The 26114-nt window shown below is 53.8% G+C and overlaps 1 protein-coding gene across 3 annotated transcripts in view; it reads left to right on the forward strand.

The window, feature by feature from the left end:
• Window positions 1–26114, forward strand: part of LOC143144756 (uncharacterized) — a 300728-nt gene that overhangs the window by 124601 nt on the left and 150013 nt on the right. For all 3 annotated transcript variants that reach the window (XM_076307505.1, XM_076307504.1, XM_076307506.1), the window contains one exon: window positions 20497–20654. In XM_076307505.1, the coding sequence (XP_076163620.1) occupies window positions 20567–20654 (88 nt within the window). In that variant the 5' untranslated portion in view covers window positions 20497–20566. The remainder of the gene's footprint in view (window positions 1–20496; window positions 20655–26114) is intronic.

A 26114-nucleotide genomic window follows, 5' to 3' on the forward strand; every position in this document is an offset into this window, starting at 1 on the left:
ACGCTCCGTTAAACGGAGGAGGAAGTCAACGTTGCGCGACTGTTCTCCAAATTGCGGTTTTTATCGATCGTACGCTCGTTCGTGGACGTATTTTCGAATCGTCGTCGTGTCTCTTCGAGTTCGAGCGCGTTGTCGAACAGTCGCGTTTAAATCGGTCGAAGACTTCTCCGTGCGTTTCGTATTCGCGAAGCGACGCTTTGCGAACAATGCGTTCGTCGGTGTCGACAGTTACGACTTTGCGAGGAGAATCGTGTCGAGAGGTCCAGTGACCGCGTCGGATGGCCTTTCGCGGCCGAAATGAGCTCTAGGCGTCCAAGAGCTCGGTTTGGCGCGCTCGCGAGGACATTTTCCGAGAACTTAATTCCTGAAAACCGAAAAAAGAAACACACGCCCTGAAAATTCGCGACAATTCGAAGAGAGACAGCGGGTTTCGAGGACCTTTCGCGCGACGTTTATCGTCGTCGCGAGAATCCGTGGACTCCTTCGGTTTACCCGATGCGTGGCGAAGAGGATTGCGGTGGACGGGGGCGACTGTTTCACCGGATTACCGCGCGACGTACAGTCGCTGGAAGAGATACACCGACGTCGTAAATTAAGCGAAGCGCGAAGAAGGGTGCGCGTAAGTGGACGGAACGAACGTGAAAGAGGAGAAACGATAAAACGATGGAGACTCGGTCGTTGGGTTTCCGCTCCGTCTTCGACTCGACGTGGAAAAGAAAGGGCCCGATTCTTCGTCGAATGACTCGCGAGCGACGAACGCGACCAACCGATACGATCGGCGAACGTTGTTTCGAAAATCGCGCGCATCCGTGAACGATTCGAATTCGAGAGATTTCAACGAGCGGATCGAGGAACGCGTTGCGCGGGAGACGAGACCGCGAACGAGACGAGGAACGAAAGGAAGGGGGATTACCACCGAGAACGGGGAAAAGACAAAGAAGATCGCGATAAAGAAAGGGGGCCGCGAGTACCGGAGGGGGCGACACTGTTGACTCCTAATTCCGCTTCGACGCCTAATTAAGTCAGCGCGTTGATTCTCTTTCGAGTCCCCTGGGCTAGGTAGGACGCGATGCGGTGCGGTGCGGCGTGGCGCGACGTCGAGAGGAAGAACGAAGCGCGGGAGGAGACGGAAAATTGGACGGGGAGGAACTACGGAGGAACTCGTTGCATCCACCGACTCCGATGTCGCGTTAGTTACGCGAACGCTAAGTGAAATCTCCCCCGGTTACCAGCTCTTTTTCCTTTTTACCGTGTTTCGGCTCGCGTTTTCTTTCCTACCGATTCCCTTCTGTTCTCTCCTTCTCGGGGCTCGAAGCGCGAACAATGCGTTACGCGCGCAACCGTCCGTAATCGAGTCTCGATTTTCGCGACTCGTTCGTCGGCTTCGAAATTCCTCGAGAGTCCCGCGAGGGTATCGGTGCTCGTCCGTGAAACGAAGAACGAGCTCATCGCGAGCTCCTCGCGATTTCGCCTCGATCGGGCGAGAGGAATCGCGGTCCGTTCGTCGTTCGCGCTTACCGAGGCTATTAACGCCGATGAGACCGCGATAAACTCCCGGCTCGGCGCCGCTGGTAATCGATACTCGCGATTCCCGTGGCTTTGGCTTTCTCGACTTCTCCGTTTCTTTCCGACGTTCGGCTGCCTCGACCGACTCGAGACACCCGGAGACTCGTCCCGTGGACTCGATTAAACGTCGAGGCTGGAAATCGCGGCCCGCGTCGATCCGAATCGACGAAGAGAGAGGTTGACCCGCCGAGGAATTTCTTAACTCCGGTTTCTTCGACGGAAAACCCTCCGTTTCGCGATTCGAGAGCTACGCGAACGTTCGGTCCAACGAGCACGAAAATCGCGAGCCGTGCTCGGAACGTATCGAGCTCGATCGATCGATCTTGGATCGAGAAGACGAAAGCCTCGATCGATCTTAACGCGACGCGAGACGATCGACGAAAATTATTCCGTAAGTACGAACTCGAAAGGTTCGACACGGTCTCGCGGGAGACGGGGTAAATTTTTCTAGCACGGATACGTAGAAACGGACCGAAAACGCGTTGTCTCGCGAGGAAACGAGAGGACGCGTTTCCGCGCGCGATTGAAACTAAATCGAATCGCCGGGTATTGGAGCATGACGCTTTTTTGCATAATTCATGTCGCGAAAGAAATATCGTATTGTGGTTCGGAACGGGTGTACTCGGGACGCGGAGGTTTTCTCTTAACTTATTCAGCGTCAGGTGGCGAGCATCGCGAAACAGTCCTTTTATAAAAGTCATTTGCGGGGCCGCGTCTAGCGAACAAAGAACCCCGCGAGCTGCACAGTTCGCCGGGTTTAACGGATTTCGCGGGAGTTTTCTCGAACCGTCGTGTCTTCGAATTGTTCTCCCGTCCTCGAGCGAATACTTCCGTATAATTCCCCGCCGCGGAGCGTGTCCGTTGAAAGCATATTTTTCGATTCTCTATAAACAACGATTTAAACGATACGCGGCGGGAGCAAACAATCGATACGGATTAATAAGTGCGTACAAAAGCGAGTTCCCTTTAATTTAATCGTTTTCCATTTTCCATTTTAAATATACAACGTTTCCATTGCTTGCGTTCGAATCAATTTATAGAGTGTTTTATATCGCGAAATTTTGCGCCGGGGTAACAGAAACACGATAGAAATATAACGGATTCGTAATTCGCGCAAAATCGTATACAATTCGCGCGCGTTTTCGCTCGCAACTGGATACTTTCTAAATATACGTTGTCCCGAGGATGTATCGCAAAACACGCGCGTCGGAACGATCGTCGATTTCCAAAATTTACGAGCAGCGCGTTTGTTCCTCCGCGCGTATCTTTCCTTCCCGGTTCGGGAAAGAAATCCCTTCGATCGTTCGCGGTGCTCGAGGTCGACGTTAAACGAGAAATTTGCAACGACGAGTGGTCCGCGCGTCCGTAAAGACTCGATTCGTTCCGGAGCGACGAGGGTTCGAGCGTTTCTCGCGCGCGTCGAATCGTCGCGATCGCAATTCGCCACGGACGTCGATGGCCCGCGTTACATCGTATTTCGATCGGTTCGAATTACGAGATCGGGGACGATACACGGCCGCGATCCAGACACCGAAATCGGCTTACGCCTACGGCGACAAATCTGACTTTGCGGATACGAGGCGTCACCGGCCGATGCCCCGATTTACAGCGAATATTCGCCAAGTGGCTGGCCACTTTCGCGGAGACCTCCGCGGAGGATCCTCGAGTACGCCGGAAAATCGTCCGAAATATTCCCCAAGGATATTTTTCATCTCGTCGATTCCGCGTCCGTCCCTAATTCCGCGTCGAAATATCGACGCAACCGCGCTCGCGAATCGTGGAAATATCGTTCGGTTTTATCGTTGCGCCCAATTCGCGATGAAATTGCGCGATATTTCCGGCAAGGTCCGCTCTTGGCGGCGCAGAATTTTCCTCGCGATTCGGCAAGAAAAAAAGCCAATAAAGGGAGGCCACGCGCGCCCTCGCGTTGCGTCCGATTTTCGATCGTTCCCGAATATTCGTCGGGACCGTCGGGGAAGAGTCGCGCGGAAAAATTCATCGCGGGGAACGAAACGTCCGGAGGTCGAATCGCGCGAAACGGATAACGCTTGTGAAACGAGGAGGCTCGAGACGAGCCCTTCGAACGTCGCGACGCCGCGCGGATCGCGGTAACGGATGCGTCCAAGTCGTCGTACGCGAAGGCGGTTCGATTCTCGGTATCGATAACGCGCTCGGACGGAAACCCCGTCTACGTTTCTCGGAAACGAGCCTCGCGAACGGTGTACGCGGCAAATATCAACAGATTACGGTCAGTGTTCTCGCGATTGTACGCGACGAAACTCGAACACCGCGGAACGATTCCGCAAAGTTTAGCAAACTCGGAACACCGCGCCGCGCCGCGCCGTGATAAAATTCCAGTGCACACGGATTACGTTTTCAAAGCCTCTGCGCGAGTTCGAGTAGCTCTACCGCCCACCCTAGAATCCAAACTTGGCACCCGGTGAGTATTCTCCGTTCTCAAATTCGAGAAAAGATTTACCCGAGAACCGATTTTTCAACGGCGACTCTACGAAAGCGACCATTAGCGAGTACTTTGGCAACAAAACTATTTTTACGAGGATACGGGGAAATTAATTTCGAGGTTCGAGAAGCGCACAGTTATCGAGGAGGGATACGTTCGAAGAGAAAAATACCTTTTCTCTCCCCCTTCGTGTGGAGAATTTATCAAACTCCTCTCGTAAACGCGCGCGTAACTAGTGTGCAGCGTCCGACGCGTAAAATCATCGATCAACGAGGCTCTTCGAAACGATTCGCGTACGCGAAAGAAAACGTCTCTCGTCGGACGGTTTTTCGGAGGTAGTTCTCGCGCGAACCACCGCTGCGGGTGTCGAGAGTGTGCACAAAGCCGGTCCATTTTGTTTCCCAGAAAATAAAGTCGAAATAGAATTTAACGGCATCCGGGAGGTTATTTCGAAACGAAGAAAGCCCGGAGACGAAACGAGCGCGAGTAAAGTGAAAGAACGGGAAAGAGGGATCGAATAACGCGCGAAAGCGAACCGCCGCGAGTGCCGCGGAGCTGCGCCGGAAGAGGAAGAGGAGAACGGAAAAAATAATTTAACGCGTCTTTCGACGACGTTAAAGAGGGAAAAAACCGAGCCGGATTACCGCGTCGAGCCCGGATCGAAAATCACGTTTAGGATCCCCCTTCCACCCCGAGGCTCGGAATAGTTGAAACTTTCGAAAAGTCGAGCGAGTCGGTGCAGCCCGAAGCAAGAATTTTCGGCACACGAATCGAAATACGACAAGTTTCGGTAGTCTTGCGCGGAGCCATTTTCGAATCTCGAGCAAACTTCGTTGTCTGTGCGCGCCGTTGGCCAAGTACAATATCGCCCGTGCAAGCGTATTAAATCCTTCCGACTCGTTTCGAGGCTCCGAAATCGTTATCCCGGACCGATTGGCTCGCAATTATCGCGTTACGCTCGTTCGTTCATCGGCGTTCAATTCTTTCTTCCGTTGCGCGTACATTCGTAGTCGGTTGTTTCTCGATGCATCGAAGAGTAACCGCGAACTTACAATGGGAGAAAGATTCTTGCTTTTACTCGTCGCGGTCGAATCGTGTCTCGAAGAATCATCCGGAGATTTTTCCTCCTTGGATGTTTTTTTTTAGGAAAAAAAACCGTGTTTTTTCGAAATTCAGGATCGAATCGCGAGATCTCGTTCCACTGAGCGATCTCTTCGGTTGTTAAAATCGTCGCTCGTTCGCGAGAGCGTCTAGTTTTCGCGGAGCGTATCGAGCATCCGTGGCGATCGATAGCGCGAACTCTTGACCACCAACGGTGAAACAATGCCGGGAGAACCGGGCTCCTGGACAGCCTCCGACGGTGCCGAGGAAGAAAGAAACAATAGCGAAATAGCCGACGCCGGAAGAGAAAGAGTCGAGGCGCGGCGAGCCGGAGCGGAGAGGAGCGGAGAGGAGCGGAGAACGGAAGAAAGAGATCGGCGGAGATCGAGGAAGCGACGAAATTTATCGAGCCGAGTTAAAAAGTTGCGGTGGCGTCGCTTTCGTTGGCGTCGCTGGTCCCTTCCCCGTTTCGGAGCAGACGCCGGTCCGGGACTCGGGGAAGATAACGCCGCGCAAAAGGGATTCCCCGAGATTAACCCTCCGGACGGATAAGGATTTCGAGCGTCGATAAGCCCGCTCGAAGCAACGTCCATCGGTCTTGGACGTCTCGTATCGGTTTCTCGAGGTAACCGGTCGGGACCACGGCGTAGATGCATTTGTCGATCAACTTCCTCCCGTAGGAAGAAGTCGGGAGCGGAGGACGGTCGGGAATGGATCGAGGCCGACCGGAGACGTCGCGGCAGGTACGAGCCGAAACGTTCCCCTTACCGGTGATCTCCGATTCCTTTGAGCGCGCGCGATACCCTCGTACGTTTACCGGGAACTCGCTCGACAAACGACCGGAGAACACGGACGCGACTCGATAAAACCGGGGCCTCGATCGAACCGATTTTCCATCACGGAGTCGAACAACAGTATCCGCGGAACGCGCTAAATCGCGTTTAATATTCTCTCAATGTGTACCGTATCGGAAAGATAAATTTCACGGGCTTCTTTGGCGCGTTCGGGCATCGATTTTTACGCCGCGGACTCGACGTCCGTTTCCGTATCGCCTCCTTCCGGAAACGCGATTCGATCCGCGTAATTGACAACGGGACGGACTCGCGCGGTAGAAGAAAGCTTCTCGATCCCCTTTTCCCGCTTAAACGCGTTCGGAGGATTTGCGAGCGCGACAGGTGCATCGGTACGGTCCAGAAATTTCGCTCCCGTTTTTGGACGAAACGGTTTCCGAGCGGTCGCAGAGAGGATTCGCTTAATCGCGTAAACGCGAAATCGGAAGCAAAGGAATCGATGGATCTCGGTCGATTCCGGTTCGACGCCTCCGATACGAATTCGAATTCACCGACTGCGGAACAGCTGTGATTCCTCTTGCTCGTTTCGGATCCTCTTCGACGATATTCGTCGAGAGTTATTTACGGAACAATATTTTCCATCGAGTATCTCCCGTCGAACGGTAGAAAATTTCTTTTTCGTTCCGGGCGTAACTTTTGTCTCGACAGCGCCCAAAAGAGGCGAACGATCCGGTAAATCCGCGGGCATTGTTTTCGACGACCGAGCGACCAAGAGTACGAATAAATTCAACGTTCACGCGACCCGTGCAACGTTCTCCGAACGATCGGCATCGTAGGTCGAAACGCGTACCGGATTCGAGAATTTACGATCCGGCTCGCGTCGGGAGCGGCGCATCGTCAAAAATCGCGCGTTCGTGTACGCGGAGAGGCAAGACGCGTCCCGTTGGTTCAACGTCGGATTACACCGGCGCAATTCCCGAGGTGTACACCTTCCTCGAAGGAAGGGCCCCGCGCAGTTTATACGCGACCGCGTCAAACTCCGTTCCTCCAATTATCGTAAGGACTGGAGTTTGGCGACAAAGCCGCAATCCGCCGGTCGCTTCGTCCCCCTGGCTCTCGTCGGACAATATCTACATTGTCGAGCGGCAGGACGTCGCGCCGCGACGACACGGACAAAAGGAGGTCGTGATTTGTTAGCGCGACGAGATACGAGAATTGTCTCCCGGACTAACAGCCTGTCGAGTAGTTTTTGCTATCGATCACTCCGCCCGTGCCGGGCATTTGTCAGCCCGAAGCAATTTTCGCGTCGCCCCACCCGGAGAAGGATTTCGATCTTGATTTTTGGTGTAAACGCCGCCGCGCCACGACGACCGCGATAACCGCTGATTTATCGCCGTCCCCGGTAATAAAGATATCGAGCCGCGCGAAATTAGAAGACCGCGTCGGTACGCCCGGCGGGCAAACCGTGTCGCGGACTTTCGTACTCGCCGCGTCTTTTCGTCGATCGCGATTCCGTGGAAACGGCGCACCAACGAAAACCGGAGGCGTCGCGACGGATCGATCGAGCCGAAGCGCGAGAACAATTTTCGCCGTAACGAGGAATCGAAGCCCTCCTCGAAGCTTTTCAAAACGCGAGCTCGGTTTCGTTGTTTCCTTTCCGGGTAAACAATCGTCCGCGATCGACCGAGCAAACTTCGAGACCGAGACGATCACCTTCTCGCTCGAGGGTAGTCGGAGTGATGACCGTTGCTCGCGAGAAAACTCGTTTGTACTCGAAGCCGATCAATTCTCTCGCAAAGATTTACATCGCGCTCTCGTCTCGAAACTGCGAACGTACGAGGTTCGATTCGAGGTTACTCGGGGATATCGAGCACGCGAGAGAAATTGTTTCGCGTCGGTTTTTCCTTCCCGTAAACGTTGCCTGCCAAGAACCGTTCTCTTTATTTCGAGAGTACGCGACCTCGAAAAATAAAGGAGTCGGCGAACGGCCCGTTGCCACCGCGAAAACTCGCAAGAACGAATGAAAAATTTCCCGCGACTCGGTCGACGCTCGAGGGAAACGAACGCTCGAGAACAGGGGAAAAACACGTTGGATAGACCGCGATCGAATCGTTCGAAGGGAAGGAAAACGGGCGCGGCGGGTACCCCGCGATATGGAATCTGAAGGAGACGTTTGTTAAACGACTTCGGTGCCGGTACAACCGGATGATAGACGAGAACGCGACTGGCTCTCCGTCGCGTCGGCCGGTAACTTGGAAAAACGGCGCCGCCCTTGCACGGAATCCGATAAAACGAGACCACGTGCCAGAACCTATACAACCTCGATCGGCCGCGCAGGAAATAAAGGATCGAGATAAAACCGCCCCCGACGTGCAGTATCACGTACTCGCGGCCATCGAGCGGTCATTTTTACTACCCCTCGGCGCTGTTCTCGCCGTTCGCGGAGAAATCGGCCCGAATTCGACGCTAATTCCGTGTCGTGTCGTTAGACTCTTGCTCCGAGAGGAATCGAACGTTGTTTTGCACCAAACTCGGAACAACGACTCGTCTGAAAATTATTTTCCGGGAAATTCGAAAACGACGAGAGTATCGATCGACGGAGAAAGATCGCGGGCATCGAGGAACAACGAGGTCGTCCGGTTTCTTCGTGATCCGTACGGACGACGGGGTTCCACGGTTGGTCGTTTTGTTTTACCACGCACGAGAGGGCACATCGGTGAAAAAGGGTAGAAGAGAACGATGGTGAGGAATGGCGGTGCGGTGTAGCGGCAAGACTGGAGAGCAATTCTCTTGACAATTTGGCCTGGCGGTTCGCCAGCGGAGGCCAGTCGATTCAACTAATCTAAGTTGCTTAGCACGACTTCGTTCGTCTCCTTCCACCGTTGCCACCGGCGCGCCCCAACCCCCGACCGTCCCTCGCTACTTCGACTTGTTAGCTCCGCGACTACCCTTTCTCTGTCCGTTCTCCTTCGTCGTTCCACCCCTCGTCTCCCGTTCTCGCGGACTAGGAATTCTCACGGGCTATGAATATAAATGCGTCGGAACGCGCGCTCTTTCTTCGAAAGCCGTCGAATCGGCTTTCGACGATTAATCGGTAATTACGGGGGAATGGTCGAGGGGAGGGAAGCGTCCTTGGAAATTGGCCCGTTAGCGAGTCGCCGAAGCAACGAGTAGGACTCGGCGCGACTCGCACGGTTCTCGCGACGTTTCGCGATTACTTCCGCCTCTCCGTAGACCGAACGGACCGTCTTCCACGATCGGATCGAGTTCGACTCGCGAAGGAAAATTCCAAGCTCGACGCCGCCCGCGCCTCGGGAGCCGCTCCCTCCGAAGGAATTCCTCTCGAAATCGTGTAATCGTTCGAACGCGTACATCGAACTCGAGAGGCGCGTAAAACGGAGCGAACGACTCCGCGAACCGTCGGCAATTCGTCGAGAGGCCAGGGGCCATTGCCGCCCCTCGTGCGACGTATCCCGTATCCTCGAGCGTGGCTAATTGAAAGCAGATTCACGAGTCGGCGCAGGTGCGTGCTCAAAAGGTGATACGTCGAGGTATGCTCCGGTAACGCGACACCGACGGAGAGAGGGGACTTGTTACCGGTGGCAGTTCGCTCGGTGTTTCGCAGTCCCTGCGCACTTTAGGGCACCCCCGTGGAAACACGGGAACCCCGGTGTCACGGTGCAGGCCCTCCGCGTTCCTTCAGGAACGACGCCAGTCCCGCTACGATGCCCAAGGTGGCTCGCAACCGTTATAACTCGAATAAGTTTGCAACCGAGATTCGAGCGTCGCCACCCCCTCGATATACCTCCGAGACCTCGTAACTCGCGGTGAAACGCAATTCCTTGGGACGTAATTGGCTGCCGCCCGGAATTGCCTTCCCACCGCTCGTTCCTCGGAGCTCCTAGCGCGCCCGATTCCTCGCGAATCCTCTTCCACGATTTTGCAAATTACCGTTCCTAGACCGTTACCATCCGAGAGAGCTCGATCTCGCGATTCGGACCACCCGCCACTTTTAAGGGCGTCTCGAGCTACCGGTCGACCGAACCCGAACCCTTCCTCCCGCGTTCTCGCGCGAGAACCTACGCGAACGTTAAAGATCGATCGAATCGAATTTCCGTGGAAACGAGGCGTCGCGGTCGACTCGGTGAGTCGATTTCGTCGGAACTCGTTCCCACCTTACCTTTTCGTCGTTTCTCGTGGACCTTCGTGCACGGTCTACCCAGGCAAACGTTGATACTTCGAAAACCGGTCGGTTCGCCCGCGAACGAAATTACCAAAGTTCGAGCAAGTTTTAATTCTACCGTGGACAGCAATATCGGGATTTAACGGCGCGGATCCTTTTTCGAATAGCGAGACAAAGCCGGAGAAAATGCCGCGACGGCGCTGTAAAACGGTATTCCGTCTTGGCGCGAGTTTTACGCGAAAGCCGGCGACGCTAATTAAAAACGGAGAACCCGGTCCGGTCCGCGCGAATCGATCTTGCCCGCTTCGTCGAAGATCCGGGCTAACCCTCTGCCGATCCCCGTCCCTCGTTTCCGTAGCTTTCGGTTTACGGCACTTTTATGGAGCCTCGCCAACCGAACGATTCATACATACGTTTCCCCGGGAGTTGCGCCCTATTATCGACGAAACGTTGCATTATCGTTAACGGAAACATCGACCACCGGCGACCGGTCCACTTTCGCGTCGACTACCTTTGGGAGGATTTTCCTCGGCCTCTACGCTATTCGACGGCAATAACAGCCGCGACGATTAAAAATTTGTAAACTCCTCGAAACGTAGCTCACCCGAGCGCCAAATTTCCCGACGCTCGAAAAATCAAAGATCGAAAAACGTTTCGCCGGACGTTCGTACGCGGGCGACGTCTCCCTTTTCGCCCTGGGCCTCCCTCGATAATTTCCAAGAGCTTCTACGCCGGATCCGGGAAACGAGACGCGTCGGGGAAAATCCCCAAAGGTTCCCACACCTCGAAGCCACTCTTTCGAACCTCGATAATTGACACGCACCGTCTCGAACGCCGAGGAAAACCCGCACCCTCGCAACCTCCTCGCAAAAAGCCTCGATGGAGCACCGCGAGGATCGACGAACCTACGGAATTACGGAAGTCGGTCGACTTCGCCGCTCGAATTCAAAGCGAATCGTACCTCTTCTCTTCAACGTGGAAGAAATCTTCCAAAGAAGAGGTCCCGAAGGATTTTCGAGTCGCCAACGGTATAATATCCGGTGCTCTCCGCCCTCGCGATCGGGCAAAGTAAATTCATATCCAGAGTTCAAACGTCCGAATCTCGCGCAACATCGTAAACGCGGAGTTTAAACGAACGAAAAAAATCGAACCGTTCGATCGTCGGTCTTTTCTAGGTGGATGGTCCTTCGAGAAGGTTCGATCGGGGCGCAAGTATCTCCAACGAATCGATATCGAGACCACCGACGGGTATCCGTACGAGAGCCACCGCGACGAGCGTAGAATCTTACGGAAGTCGGCTTTCGATCTTTCGTTCTCGACGACCGATCGCATCTTCTCTTTCTTAAATTTATTCTCCTTCGTATCCGACGCACCGCCCGTAACCTCGAACCGTCTTCGAGAACGACCGCCCGCGAAGCGTCCACTTGCTAGGAAAGTACGATGTTCCGGGCGGCTTTGAAAAATTCTTCTCGTTAGCCGTCCGACGCAACGCGTACATCTTCGTACCGTCTTCGAAGACGACGGACCGCCGATAAATTACGGAGGCGCGTCGGTAGCTCGATTCCTCGCAACTCGGCGAGCGATAATCGAGGTTCGGTCCTCTCTTTCCCCGCGCACGCGACCAAATTCCCCGGCAGCCGTGGCGCACGCACGCACCGAAACATCCGAGACACGCGTGCGGCGGGGGTTGGTTTCGCGCCGAACACTCGGAACCTGAACAGTCGGTCCTGGAATTTCAGGCTGCCGAAGCACTCGGTCGACTCCTCGAGCGCGCGGCTACGTGGACCCGCGCCGGTACACTATCGGACAGAAGTGTCGCGTTTCGATAACGACTACTCGCGGAAACAATTCGAAAACGCCTCTCAAGGACGCGAATACCCGAGCGTACGGTTACGTTTTCGATGTTTCCCGCGAAACGGTTCGCAAACACCGAGTTTCGAGCCTCGAGGAACTCGAACGAGTCCGAGGAACGGGCGGGAATTTTTTAACGATCGCTCTTTCGAGCGCGCGTTCGATCGAGGACGAGGAGAAGCCCTTCCCGAATTACGAGCGCGAGCGACGCTCGAGAAGAAAACGCGTACGCGCGCGCGTACTTCGGTGCGCGACGCATCGAGCGGTGCTCGAGGAACGAGTAATTGGATATTTCGAGCGGTCGGGCGAAATTAAAGATACGAAAAACTCGAGTACGCGCCGAGAGGAAGATACTTGCCGAGCGTAGTGTACGCGCATCGATACGGGAGAGGTCGGAGATTCGAGTGATTATCCGTTCGCCCGGTGGCGTCGCTATCGGCGCACACGCACCCTCGTGTCCCTGGAAGGAGCTCCCTCGTGTTAACTGCTCGACAAACTAAGTTAACGTTTCTTACGTTGTAATTGGCTCCACGCGGCACACGGATTTGTATAAGCCGCGACGACAACGACGACAACGACGACAACGACGACAACGACGACAACGACGACAACGACGACAACGACGACGACGAGGACGACGACGACGAAGAGGAGAACGAGGACACGCAGAGACGAGCGGAGGGACGATATTGTTGGCGTTACACCGGTTACCGCGTCGATTCAATTCGTGGAATCTTAAGGGGATGCGGGAATCGCGGGATACGTTGAAGGGAGTTTGACTCTCGATGCGTGTGGCAAATTGTCGTGAATTCGCTCGGTCGTTCCTCTGTCGCGAGCTCGTCCTTCTACCCCTCGTTCTCGTTTCTCCTACCCCGAATTCCGGTAATTTTGGGTAAGACAACAAAGAGGGATGTTAATTGCTACCGAGAACGAGGGACGCGATAATTGGCGGCAGATAGCGGAGGCTACGACGACGCTTTTCCGGGCTCGCGTCTCCATGGAAATTCGATTTACGTCGCGCGGAATACCGAATCCGAATCTTGGCCGATTTCGAAATTATGCCCGGGAGCGAGCGGACTCGTCGCGAATCCGGCCCGTTTCTTCGCGGACGGAGGCTCGAAATGTCGATCGAAAGAGACACGGAATTGAAAAACGTTGGTCGGGAAATTTTCCCGCGTTCCGTTATCCGGCTCGTCGTCGACGATCCTTGGCGTTTTTCCTCCCTCGGCGCGGGAAAGGGATCGGTCGATGCCCATCTCGAAGAAACCATCGTCGCGCCGCGGCGCGTCTCGGCGCCTACGTCTTCTCCCTTCTTTCGTTCGAGGTTGTCCTTTTTCTTCGGTCGTCATCTGTCCGCGTCGCGACGATAATAACCGACGAACCGACGGCGGCGCAAATCTTCGATCTCGTTTGGCAAATGGCCGATCCCGAGGCTCGGTAGGTTCGCCGGATGGGACAAAAGAACTCGGTTCGACGCGCGTTCCTCGCCGCGAATCCGTGGAGATTTTCACCGCAGCCGCATTGTTCGTCGCGTCGGGAGTTCCTCTTCCGAGCTGCTCTTTCTTGCCGCGGATTTTCCGCTTCTCGCCCTCGACTTCTTTCGGAACGATTCCCGATTCGTATCTCGACTCGCTTCGAGGGAAGATCGGTATTGGGTGGCGACCGAGAACCGACGAATCGCGCGATTACCGCGCGACGTAAACGGACTTGGAGAGGGAAAGAATCCTCGAGTCTCGGACCGAATTTCGGACTCAAGATCTACCAAAGTGGAAAGGGAATAAAAAATATAGCCAATGTGTCCGTAATCTCGATACGCGCGGGTCAACGACCTCCTTCGAAGTATCTCGCGGAAAATTACCCAATGGGGGAACCTCTTATCGAATCAGGTCGGTTAATCCATGGCGCTTTTTTCGTCCTCCTTTGTTTCGTTAACGCTCCAGGTCGAATTTCCAAAGACGAGCCCTACTTCGTTTCGACCCTTTCGCGAATCACGATCGTTCCTCTCGCGCTCGGTCTCGATGGCCGATGCATCGATCCTCCTGTTTTCTCGCCTCGCTTCGGTTTTCCCGTCGCGGTGGCTCTCGACGTTCGTAACTCCCGATTTCGCGGCGCGTCCTCTCGCTATTTCCTACTCGCTCGGTCGCCGTTACGTTTCACTTCCGCGAGGCGGTGTCGTCCCCGGGTACGCGACATCTTCCATTTCCAGGCTCCTTCCATCGCCGGTGTAACAAGTTTTCCTTTCCATTCGAAAACGATTTACCGGGGCACCGTGTCCTGCCGGCCCTTCTCGAGATTCCGCGATATTACGAAATATGACGGGGACACGGAGCTAGCTCGCTCGCTCGCTCGCTCGCTCGCGCGGGGATGTAATTCGACGGGATCACCTGGCAGCGAGACGGTGGAAATTTTTCACCGTGAAAAATTCCATTGTTTGCGGCCGAGCGTTCCTCGTTCTCGTTATCCTTCCACCCGCGACCACCGACTCCTTTTTACCTCGCGACGCGTTTTCCTTTCCGCTTTTCGCTTCCGGTGCCCGACGTTTCGGTACGATGATCTCGGGCGATAAATACTCGGCCACCCGCGGACGTAATTCGCACGGAGCGAACGCTTTTTCGAAAAGTATAGCGTTCGATGCGTTTCGCCGACCACGTTCTCGACGGTCGTAACGTTCGTCGTTTCCGGGCTCGTCTTCGCGGAACGCGTTCTCGTCGAAGGTGAGCGTAATTTCCACGCGGATAAAATTCACAAACGAACGAAAGAATAAACCCTCTGTCGCGCGGAACGAAACGTATCGCAACGAACGAATGCGCGATGCGAATTCGACCGTCCGCTCGAGCGAACTTTAAAAGTAAATCGTTACGCGTTGCTTTCGTTCGTCCTCTTTCGTTCGAATAAAAATTCTTCCCTCTCCGTGTCTTTGCAATCCCTTCCCCGGTTCGGTGACGGTTCATTTCGGTTTACGCGTCTTTCGAAAATACTCGATCCTTTTTCTCGCGTTCGTTGCGACGAAACGGAGACCTCGACGAATTTACGGTGTCCGCGAATCCGTAGAGATTATCGTCGTAATAGCCGCGATCGACGAGAACTCGCACCGTTCGGATCCGATATCGGTCGCATTACTCTTTGCGTTGCTTCCGTCCGCGAAAGAAAAATTGCATTCGGCCCGAAACAGATGCTCCTGCTCGCGCAACGTTCGGAACGCGTACGCAAAGGGTTGCGCGGCTGAACGGAAGCGAATTCATGAATTCTATTAATCTCCGCGATGCACCTGCACCCTTTTCGTAACGCGAAACCGTAAACCGTAACCTCGGAAAATCGACGGGTTTCGAATCGAATTCCCCGTTCGGACGATCCGTTGTTTCTCTTTACTTTTTCGGTGGAACGGAGAAACGCAACCACGAGTCTTAATTTTCGTCGTTTGTTCGTCGGTCGGGGATCTCGAGACGAAGGGGTGAAACGCGATGGACAACGAGTCCGAGGACCACCGCCGCGACGCCTCCAACTCCCCGGATCTCGAAAGTTACTCGAGGATCCTCTTTGTTCGAGCCGCACCGCGACGACGACGTCGCCTTCTCGCGAGATCGCCTTCGAATCCCGCGAACTCCGTCTTAAATCCCTCACCACGGGATAATACCTTAATCGAAGCGAGGCGTTCGCTCGTGGTTCGTCGATCGACGAAACGTTTCATCGCCGACGGAGAACCGGGAAACCTCGCGCGTTGCATTTCCCGGAAAACACGAGGTGGATAGTTTCGCGAAAGTTCGACTTTCGTCTTTCGATGGACAGTTCGAGAGAACGATCGCTCTTGCAGTCGACCGGTTTCGTCGAGGATACATCGATCGGTAGCGTCGCGAGAAACGGAAAGATCTTTCGCGCGGGAGTGATCTCGACTCTTTTCTCGGTAGGAAAAGTTTGCACGCCGGGCGTTAAAAATTCGTCCCCTTTGTCGGTGTAACGAGGAAACGCGTAATCGCGCCTCGCGTCGCTCGCTTTCGGTGACGTCGCGTCGGTGTCGAAGCAGCTTGTAAAATTAAACGGGGCGCGAAAGTTTCGGATTCCTGATAGAGATTCAATATTTATACTTAACGAAGTTCCGAGGAAACGCGAACCGCTCCAAGTATCGCCCGACGTCGCTCGTCGCGCAAAGTTTCGAATTTCGCGTTTCTCGATCGAACCGATGCCATCGTCGAGCGTCGCGTCCCGTCGCGTCTCTTGGCCCCTTTCCCCTAGGTTCGAAGGTTCCGCGTCGCTGCAACGTCAAAGTACGTTCTCGAATCGTCCCCGAAAAATCTGACGTACGAAATCCCGGTTTGAAATGTGGCACGGTTTACCCGATATTGCCGCCACGCTGACCCGAAACTCTTTCGAACTCCGATATCCAATCTCCGCGGGAGGACTCGCGCGAAACACGGTACTCGTCCGAAAAGTTCGATCGACCGCGAGCACTGGGGTAAACGCGAATCGAGTCGAGTCGAGTCGAGTCGAGTCGAGTCTCTTCCTGTTCGTCGATCGTCGATTTCGATCGTAAATCGCGTCCCTCCGACGTACACGTCGAGGAAGACGGCGAGCGTTCGAAATTCACCGTAAGCTCCTGGGTGTAATTCGCGCGACGATCCACGAGGCCGGGGCTCGCGGGGAAAATCCGAGAAAATCATCGTCGGGGACGTGCTCTCGGGCAAAAAGCTCCAACGTCGGGCGAATCCTTTTGTTCGCGTACGTGCGCGGATAGCGGCGCACGGCGAGGACGCGCGGCGCCGCGGGTTCGTTCGCGCCGTGACGAGAAACTCGAGAAAGAGGGAGAGGACCGGGACCCGAATACGGGACGTTCGATAACGCTACGTGTCCACCGGAGGGTACCTGTCCCGACTTTCCCTCGAAATCGGCTCTTCGCGCAAAGAAACTCGCTTACCCTCGACTCTGCCCAATGCGTCTCGGACGCGAATCTTTTCAACGATTTTACGATCGCTTTTCCGATCCTCGAACACGGGGATCGAAATAACCTCGAGATGTAATTTTTCTCGATTTAATTTCCTTTTCAACGACTCTGTTGGTCGCGAAGAAACGAAAAGAGAACCGTGCGAGCTCGCGAATCTTGCGTCGCCTCGCGTTCGTCGTCGCCGCGATTAGCGAGGAAGAGTCGGGAAGCGGTTTTGGAAAGTGTCAGGGTTCGCGATCTTGTTGTTTTTCGGTCTCCGAGGGTCTCGGTGCTGCGTAAAACGGCCTGTAGCCACGAGAGACGCAAGAGGGGCCGGGAATCGGACGAGGGGGCGAGACGGAGGCGAGCACGGTCTGCAGAGAACGAGAGAATTTAATTTCTCGGTAACGTTACACCTTAGGAGCCTTATTCCAGCGGCTTTGTGCGCCTCGGGGGGAGGGAGGGGGTTAGCGGAGAGACACTCGATCGCAGGACTCCATTTGCGGTTTAGCATAATGGAAACCCAACGCGCCCTCGGGGCCAACGGCGCTCTCTTCTCCCCTTTCTTCTTTCCACGGTGTCTCGCTACGTTTCTCCGCCACGTTCCGTCGCTGGAAAAATAAATAAGTTTCGGCAAACGCCGCGGGACCGGAGACGCTCGATCCGTCCTGGACGCGGGATCTACGTCGACGAATGGCTCGCGAAATTCCCGCCAAGGAAATCGAGATTTTAGCACCGTGTACCTTGGATCGCGGTAAAGGCTATCGGACAGTGGTACGACGAGAGGAGAAAGGTTCGAAGAATACTGGCTTGGATGGAGAACGATACGCGTCGAATATCCCTACGAGGGGCGTCATTTTTGTTTCGCGGAGAGAAAATCGATGAGAATTCTTCTCCGTTGAGACAACGTTGGACCAAGAGTCCTGGCTGCGGGCAAAATTTTACTTTCCCAATATTTACGAGGTAAATGGCTTTCTTTTCGAGAAACGTTGGACCCGGATACCCGTCGCAAGAAACGGTCCATTGAATTTTGAGTTTCCTTTTCCTCGGATATCGAAACTCTCGCTTCTCGGTACTGCGACAGCCTTTTCTCCGAATGGGCGAGTGGTCGGTGTCGGTAACTCCGGTCTCGACGAGCGTAAAGCGAACGCCGCTTCTTCCCGCGGCGCTCGTCGTCCAAGTGGACGTTTTAATTTCACCGACGACGAAGCCGCAATTGGCTCGGAGGGTCACCGTCGACGTTCCTCCCCGTCGCTCGAGCTTAATGACCCCTAATGACGGGTTAAAAATATCCGATCCTCGAGCAAGATCGAGGGGTTGCTCGGAGCCTGTCACGAACGCGTCGAACTCGGCTCGCGAAAAATCCGCGCCTCGTCGAATTCCGCGTTAGCGCGAACGGGGCACGCGATCCGGCCCGACTGCGAAATTATTTGCCATTGAAATTTCGCCGGGGCGCGACGTAATTTACGGAGTCGACGTTTATTACGCGAAACGAACGATCGTGGTCGTTAATCGGGACAGAATTTTATTACATTTTCGTTCGGGCGACAATAACAGCGGAGAAACTGCGAGGGCAATTATTCCTCGCTGAAATATTACAAACGGTCGACGAGTATCGAGCTAATTATTATATTTAATTAACGCACCGTTTCGCCCCGTCGCGACGAATGGGTCGGCTCGCAAGGAATTCCAAGGGAATTTCGAAGGCGTATTGTTCCCAACGAGAAGCGAAACGCTCGAATACAAAATTTCAAAGTTTATCGAACCTCTTCTATTTCGCCTCGTTGCGCTTTTGTTTCCTCGAGTGTATTTTGTATCCGTGAATCAACGAAGCAACGACGGAAAGCGAACAAACGAACAAAACTAGGCTCGAGTACGGTCGGAATCCGAGCGAGAAGAACGTAAATCGAGTCGTACCGCAACGATGCACGCACTTTGCTACGGATTCTTGAAACAACACGGAATCGCGACGCTGTCGAAAGGCGGATGGTAATTAACGTTAAACGACGAGTGTCGAGTAACGGAGCGACGATCGATAGCAACGAGCGAACAGCTAAAACCGTACTCGTGTGCACTTTTCGGGTATACGCGTTTCCGCGTTGGATGTACCGGGTGTTTCGTAACCGGTGATACGAGCTGCAAATTTTCTCCTACGCGGGAGAACCGATCGAAAACGTGGAATAAAATTTATCCGTTACCCGATACTTTCGCTCGGGTGGCTGTCGGTATCATCGGTTCCGATTGGTTCCAACTAGCCAGAATCCCGAAGATGGACGAAAAGCAGATAACACCGTATCGCGATTAGCGTTTCGATACACCGAGGGAAGCAAAAATAACGCGCAACGGTCCAAGAATTTTCAAAACCGATTTTCTCGCGAACGAAACAATTTTCACGTACATTTTCGATTCGTTTTTTCGCGCAGAACGACCATCTTTATTCATTTTTATTCGTTCGGGGCATTTACAGGCAAGCAGCTCTGTTTCGTACGTTTGTAAGTCGACAAGAACCAACTAACGCGCTATTTACAGCGAGTCGACGAGCCCAACGAATTTGTTCAATAAACCAACGTCGGTTCTAGGATTTGTTGCAAAGATATTCGATATCGCCGCTAAGAGTCCGTTACCCCGTACATACACTTTCGAAGTGTTTTCACGTGGTCGATTTACAGACGATCGTTCGCCATCGACGTTGTTCGAAAAGCAACGATTTCGTTCGTTCTCGATCCATCCGCGAGGACGGTCGCTGTAAAATCGAGACGCTTTACTCGAGCCGACAAATTTTAACGCCTTAACGAACGCTGGATTAAACGTTCCGGGCTCATTAACTCGCCGGATCGGCCGATAGCTCGCCGGTTGAAAAAGAATTACACGGGTAATCGCCTTCCAGTCGAGATAATTGCGATCGACGGCCGGAACAAAGGGTTAACCGTAGCTTTGTTTCCGCGCGGCGCGTAATCCATCGAAACGCGTTTCGATAACTTAACCTCGTTGGAACGAACGTCGACGCGGTTATCGACGAAAACCTTCTCCGTGGAACGATTCGAGTTTCGCGCGCAAAGATCGAGTTCGTCGAAACGATCGTTCCGTTCGCGAGTTATCTTCGAAGCGCATCGATCGGAACGAAACGTTCCCAAATTTAACTCGATCCGCGCGAGTCTATCTTTGAATTTTTCGCGTAAAAACTCGTCCGCGATTCCTCGGTCTAATTCAAGAATCGTCGATTCGCTTTATTTCCGGTAGCCACTTTCCAAGGTACGTTCGTGGCGAAATCTCAAAGTTTTTACACGTATCGCGGAACCTCCTCCGGAATGCGGTTTACATCCGATCGTAAAGAGAAAGATTCGGAAGAAGATATCGCCCTCTGCGAAGTGTATCGATGCAAGGAAATATTGTTTTCCGATAAAACCGTGGTCGGAAACCTCGTTCGTCGAATCTTCCTCCCCGTCGCGTTTCGAATTACGAAAGACAACGGTGAAAAATAATTCCGAGCCAATCGTACGAGGAGAAACGTCGAGAAAGGGGCGACTTTCGGAGCGAAGATCGTCCCCTTAATAGGAATCGCGGGAGGTATTCTCGGTGTCGACTTTTTATCCTATTTATCGTATATTTTTCTTTCTTTCTTTCGCAGAGGGGCTGTGATGAGGGAAGTCGGTTAAAGGAGCCCGTGTCGCGCAGGCGCCGGTAGGAGTACAGGAAAGATGCTGCCTTCCTCGAGAGCTTTATTAAACCCGCTGCTGCTTCTAATCATCGCTGGAAGCACCGGTGCCTTCAGCTCCCGACAAGGAGGTAAGAAACCATCGTTCGAAGATGTTTTGTCCCGGATGGCGACAACGACGACCCGTCGTAGACGGGAAGCGCCGCTTCCTCGCGTCGTTCCTCGATTTTCACCAAGTTTTCACCAAGTCCCGGGCAAATCTGGTTAAGTCGTTGACCGACTTTTCCCTCGGCCGGTTATTCTCGTAGCGTCGAGGCGCCCGGTCGTTCTCGCCGGCGCTCGTTCGCTCGTGCCCGGGCGTCGTCGAACGCTCGCGAGCGTCGCTCGAGAGGATCGAGGACCTGTTGGACGACGACCCAGTTGGTCCTGTTTTTAAATTATGTAAGCCGTAAGGACGACTCTCGGGCCAAGTTCCGCGAATAACGGCGGTCCGACTCCCTGTTGCGTGCAGCTCGATCGCGAGCTGGTACACTCGTCTCTCGCGAGAAATCTTCGCGGGAGGGACGTTGTGTTTCTTTTTCTTTTTTGCTTCGACGAGGTTCGAGATCGACGAATTTCGTCGTCGTTGAAAAACACGGGCACCGAATACCTTCTCCCATCTTTCGAAACGAGCTCGAAACTCCAAGGTCCCCGAGTGCAACACGGAAATGCAATTTACGCCCGTAACGATGTTTCGGAGCTGTAATCTTGGGCGACGGGGGAAGGAATCGCGGACCGTTGTAATTCTCCATCGAATTCCAGACGCGTTTTAATTCACCGATGTTGTCCCTCGTACCACCGAGGAGAATCCGCGATCGTCGCATTAAACGTTTCGCAACGAAGACAACGGTGGCGCGGGCTAGATCCGAACCGGCGCCGTTTCTCTGAATTACCGCGAGACGGGCCAGCTTCCGAATTTACACGACCCAATTTTGGAAAAGCTCGCGTGCTTCCGTGGACGCAGAATCACGCGCGCGCATACTCCTCGAAGGAACGCCGAAACGTTTCTCCGTGTCTTTGACCGTTCACGGGCATCCCCTCGGTTGGCTCTCTTTCGTCGACGGACTTTGAGTCTCCAGTGTCCGACGACCCTCTGGCCGTTTGTCCGCGTTTCGCTCTGCTCCCCGTTTCGCGGAGGGAACACCTCTTAGTGGCCATTTCCTAGATTAAGGTCACCTGAAAAGCAAATAGTTGTTAGAGGTGGAAAGAGGGAACTCGCCTGCCCTGGCCGACGTCGACGTTCAACTTCCAGTGTATACGTTTCAGCAGTCGCGCGAGATACTTGGCGACCTCCTCTCGAGATGTAAACCTCGTTGTTTCGTAACTCGGAATTCTGGAAATCCTCGGAATACGGTCGCAAAAATTCATCGCGGAACTTGGACGATTCTTTCCGCGCGGTACTCTCCACGGAGCTCTCGATGCCAGCTTCGATCCTCTCCGTCGTCGAATTCCTTCCGTACAGCTCCGTTGGGTAAACCGAGCATCGACGCGAACACGGCCGGCGTTCCAGCGACTCGGCTAAGTGCAACGACTCGCGCTCCGCACGGATTTTATCGTCCGTGCTCGAAAAATGGTATCGAAAGCTCTCGGTAAATTTAAGAAGCGACGGTTCGATCGCAACGAGACACGCGCCTCGCGCGATATCCGTAGATTTCTACGTTGGATTCCGATCCATTCGTCGCACGGATCTATCGTTTTAACGGGAATCGAAACAAAACGAGCCTTCTTCGTTCCAATTTTTGTCCCCGCGCTCGCCCAATTTCGAGAACGCGCCTCGACGAAACTACGAAGCCGATCTTGCGTCGGATCTTACGACGGTAATACCGCTCCGAGCTCGTGAATATTTTCAGCTCCAGAGTTTTATCACTGGAGCGTCCACGGTCGTAAAACAAAGAGAGAGAGAATCCGTGTAAGTCCGCGTCGATCGAAATGAACACTCCAAAGGCAAAAACAAGTTCGACCCTTTCGAGCGTTATCCGCGTCCGCGTAAATCTTCGTATCTTTCCCTCGTACGAAAGCTTCGGTAGCCGCTACAATTTGACTTCTCTCTCTCTCTCTCTCACTCGTACGTGTTTCGTAATTTATATCTTCCCATCCGCGGATAAGCGAGGGAAGTTTTCGTCCTCTCCTCGGAATAAAAGAAAAAGCGTAGGGGAGGAAAGTGGCAGCTGCGCGCGGGCGACGATCGCGGAAACTTTTCCAGCGGGTCGCTCTTACGGCCCGAAAGGATTACAATTTCCATCGAGTCGAGAACGTCAACGCCACTTGTTTCAATTGCGCGAACGCGATTCGTACCGCGAGCGGATTACCGAGCTCCGTGCCGGCCGCGGCGAGCTTTTATTTTCACGGTTTCGGTCTAGGTGGGCCGGGTAAACGACTACGCTATCGTAACCCTTTACACGCCCGAGATAGCGGTTCTAGCCGCCCGTTGACCCAGATCTCCACGCGGTGGGGATTTTACCGGTGACGCCAAGGACCTCGACCCCCGCGACCCCCTTTCGAATTAAGGTCACCGAAGGAAAGCTCACCGGATCGCGATTTTTTCGACCACGTCCCTCGATCGCTCCGAAATTTACGATCCGCGGGAAAAACTAACAGCCACGGGGTATCGGTCGAAACGAACGATCTCGTCCGATCGAATTTCAACGGGCCAACTACTTCCGTTCCATGGATCGTAAAGAGCGAGGTTCCGCTCGTTAACGCGGAGGAAATTCGATCGCTCGGTCGACGCTATTGTTTCCTCGCGAGTCCGGCGAGTCGCCGGGAGCGAACCGATCTCGAAACTCGAGGAATTTACGATCCGCGGAGAAGCCGGGCCGGGCCGGTTATCTTTAGCGCGGTTCCGGGTCTCTCGCGTTGCTCTTCGTTCAACGAATGCGCCCTCTTGGTCTTTTCTCTCCTCTCGGTTCGTCTTCCGTGCAGGCGAGCACGGTAGCTTTTATCGCTCCCGATCGAGGTGTTTACTCGAGGCACAGTTTCGACGGTCTCGAACACCTGCGCGTGATTCTTATCGAGGCGAACGCTTCGATTCGACGATTAAATTACGCTCCGCTGTAAACACGACGAACGTTCCCGAATCGGTGCGCGAACCGTCGACGAACACCCGGCCGACACCTGAAACGATCGACGACCAACGACAAAAGCGCAAAATCGATCGTTGTTTCGAAACTGGTGTCTCGATACTCGCCGACCGAGTGTTTTCGCTTCGAGCGACTCGTCCAGGGGCTCGCGCGACGCCACGGACGAATCGGGTCGACGAAACGAAACCCAGCGAGCACGTTTCACGCTCGTTCGCGCGTGAAACCGTCAGCTCGGTCGAACAAAGACGGTCACGTAGCGACCGCTCGAAAAAGAACACGCAACGTTCGTTAAGGCGCCGATGCGACGAGAACGACCAAGACCGAGACGCGGACCAGCTTCGGACAGGGGAAGCGCCTAATTAACAACGGGTCGACGAACCCCCGCGAATCGCCCGGAAACTCACCGACCGACCACGGGGCTTCCTTGTTGTTACGAATCGTCCTCGGTCCTGCGAAATAAAGTACCACGAAAGGGTAATTCGCGACCCGTTGCGTCGTTCTCGAGAATCACTCTTGAATCGCTCGGGAAGAGCAGACACGATCATCGTCGACGAGAGAACGTCGTCTATCGATGATACTTTTTTTCTGTCGGCGAAACAACTCCGCTCGAAACGACGATACTCGCGGTACGGGAATAATTTTGTCGAAACAATGGCTTTCTGCCAACGTATCGGACCTGTCGACGGACTTTTGCAAAGTTGGATCGAGGAATCTCGAGTTTCGACCTACCTTCCTCTCCACCGTCTCTCTCGCCGATATTTATCAACGGCTCGCTCCTTTTGTTCGCGCGACAACGAACGTACTCCTCGCGACGAAAGGTCATTTCGTAGGTGAAAATAATTCTCCGAGTCCTCTCGAAAAACACCGAGATCCGACGCGAGGGCGCCCAGAATTGTGAATTTCAGATCGATCTTTCTCGAAACAGGGTCTCCTCTCTCGACGAACGATCAGCCGGCCCGTTTAAATTCAGCCTCGTCGTTTGGAAATAGCCGACGGAGCGGTTCCATCGATCCATCGACTCGATTCTCGATCGAACCACGAGAGAGAGAGAGAGAGAGAGAGAGAGAAAGGAAAAAGGCCGGTAACCGGAACAGGAACTTGGTGGAAAGCGGACCGGTTCTCCGAGCTCGCCAGCGGCACGCGCTAAATGGCAATAAGGCTCTCTCGCGTTTCCGTCGATCCCGATAAAGCGCGCGATACCGTTTGTGCATCGCAAATCCCGCGTTATACGACATAATTAATGCAATTACCGAGAAATAGGGTTACGCAATAACGAACCCAGCAGGTGGCCGCGTCGACTCGACGTTGGCAGAGGGATTTTATCAACGTTCGACGACCGATCGTGCAAAGTTCTCGTTCTTGCGAAACGTTTACGCGAGTGGAATATTAGAAATCGACCCTCGAAGAGGCATTTCCAAGCGGAACAAACGTTCGCGTAATTTTTGTCCATCCTCGAATCCCGCACGCGCATTCCCCGCGTTTCGATAACGTCCGAAAACTTTTTTCAACGGAAACGGACGAAAAGCGACCAAACGAAAGGACCAAAAAGGATTCTTAATTGGTACGGGTTTGACTATCGCGTGTAACCGAACGAAAGGAGAAGTCGATAATTAAAAAAATTGCCAAACTTTGAAGTTCGATCATCGATTTTTTTATTCCCTTTCGAGCTTTCGCGGATAAAAACATTCGGAGAAGAGAGATTTCGAATTGGACCGGTCTCGCGATTCTTGTCCAACGGTCGTTTTCGACTTTCGAAACTGTCGAAAATTTCCCGACAAAAAATATTACAGAGCCGTTTCGTAGCTGCTCATCGATGTCGTTCGCGCACAGAGCGCCGAGTACCGTACGAAAATAATGAAAACCGGAAAATTCGGACGTGGCTACACACGTATAACCTTTTTCGTCGAGCCTACGGTAGGCATCGCGGCGTAATAAAGTTCGTAACGCTACAAGTTCGAGTGCGCGCGAAAAGTCCGTCGATGTATAAACTTTTTTATTCGAGGCCACTATCGCGCCACGATGGAGGAAAATGTTTCGGTTCCACTTTGATCCGACCTCGAGAACGAACGAACCCGGTCTCGGTGTATTTGGTTTGCGGGACGAGTTGCTTATTTGCGTTAACTCGGGGAGTAAAATTTTTATCGAGTCCCGACGACGTTCGAGCGCCGCGTTAGCGTTTCCTATCGGGTACTTTTATCGAAAGCGCGTCGCGCGCGATTCTCGTTCCTCGGCGACGAAACGTACGCGGACTCGACGTCCGTTATCTTGGTGGAAAATTCTGGAGACTCGTCGAAGAGGCTCCTTGCCTCGAATTACCTTCAATTTTCCCCGCGCGGTGTTTCGCGTCCCGAGTTCGACGAAATCGTCGAAAATCGTTCGCAAATTGATTCGGTTCCGAGTTACGCGCCACCCTTAACCGCGACACAACGAAACGCAATTACCACGATCTTCCCGCTTCGATAAAACGAACTA

The sequence above is a fragment of the Ptiloglossa arizonensis genome, chromosome 3, assembly GCF_051014685.1.
Source record: "Ptiloglossa arizonensis isolate GNS036 chromosome 3, iyPtiAriz1_principal, whole genome shotgun sequence".
In the NCBI taxonomy this organism is placed as follows: Eukaryota; Metazoa; Arthropoda; class Insecta; order Hymenoptera; family Colletidae; genus Ptiloglossa; species Ptiloglossa arizonensis.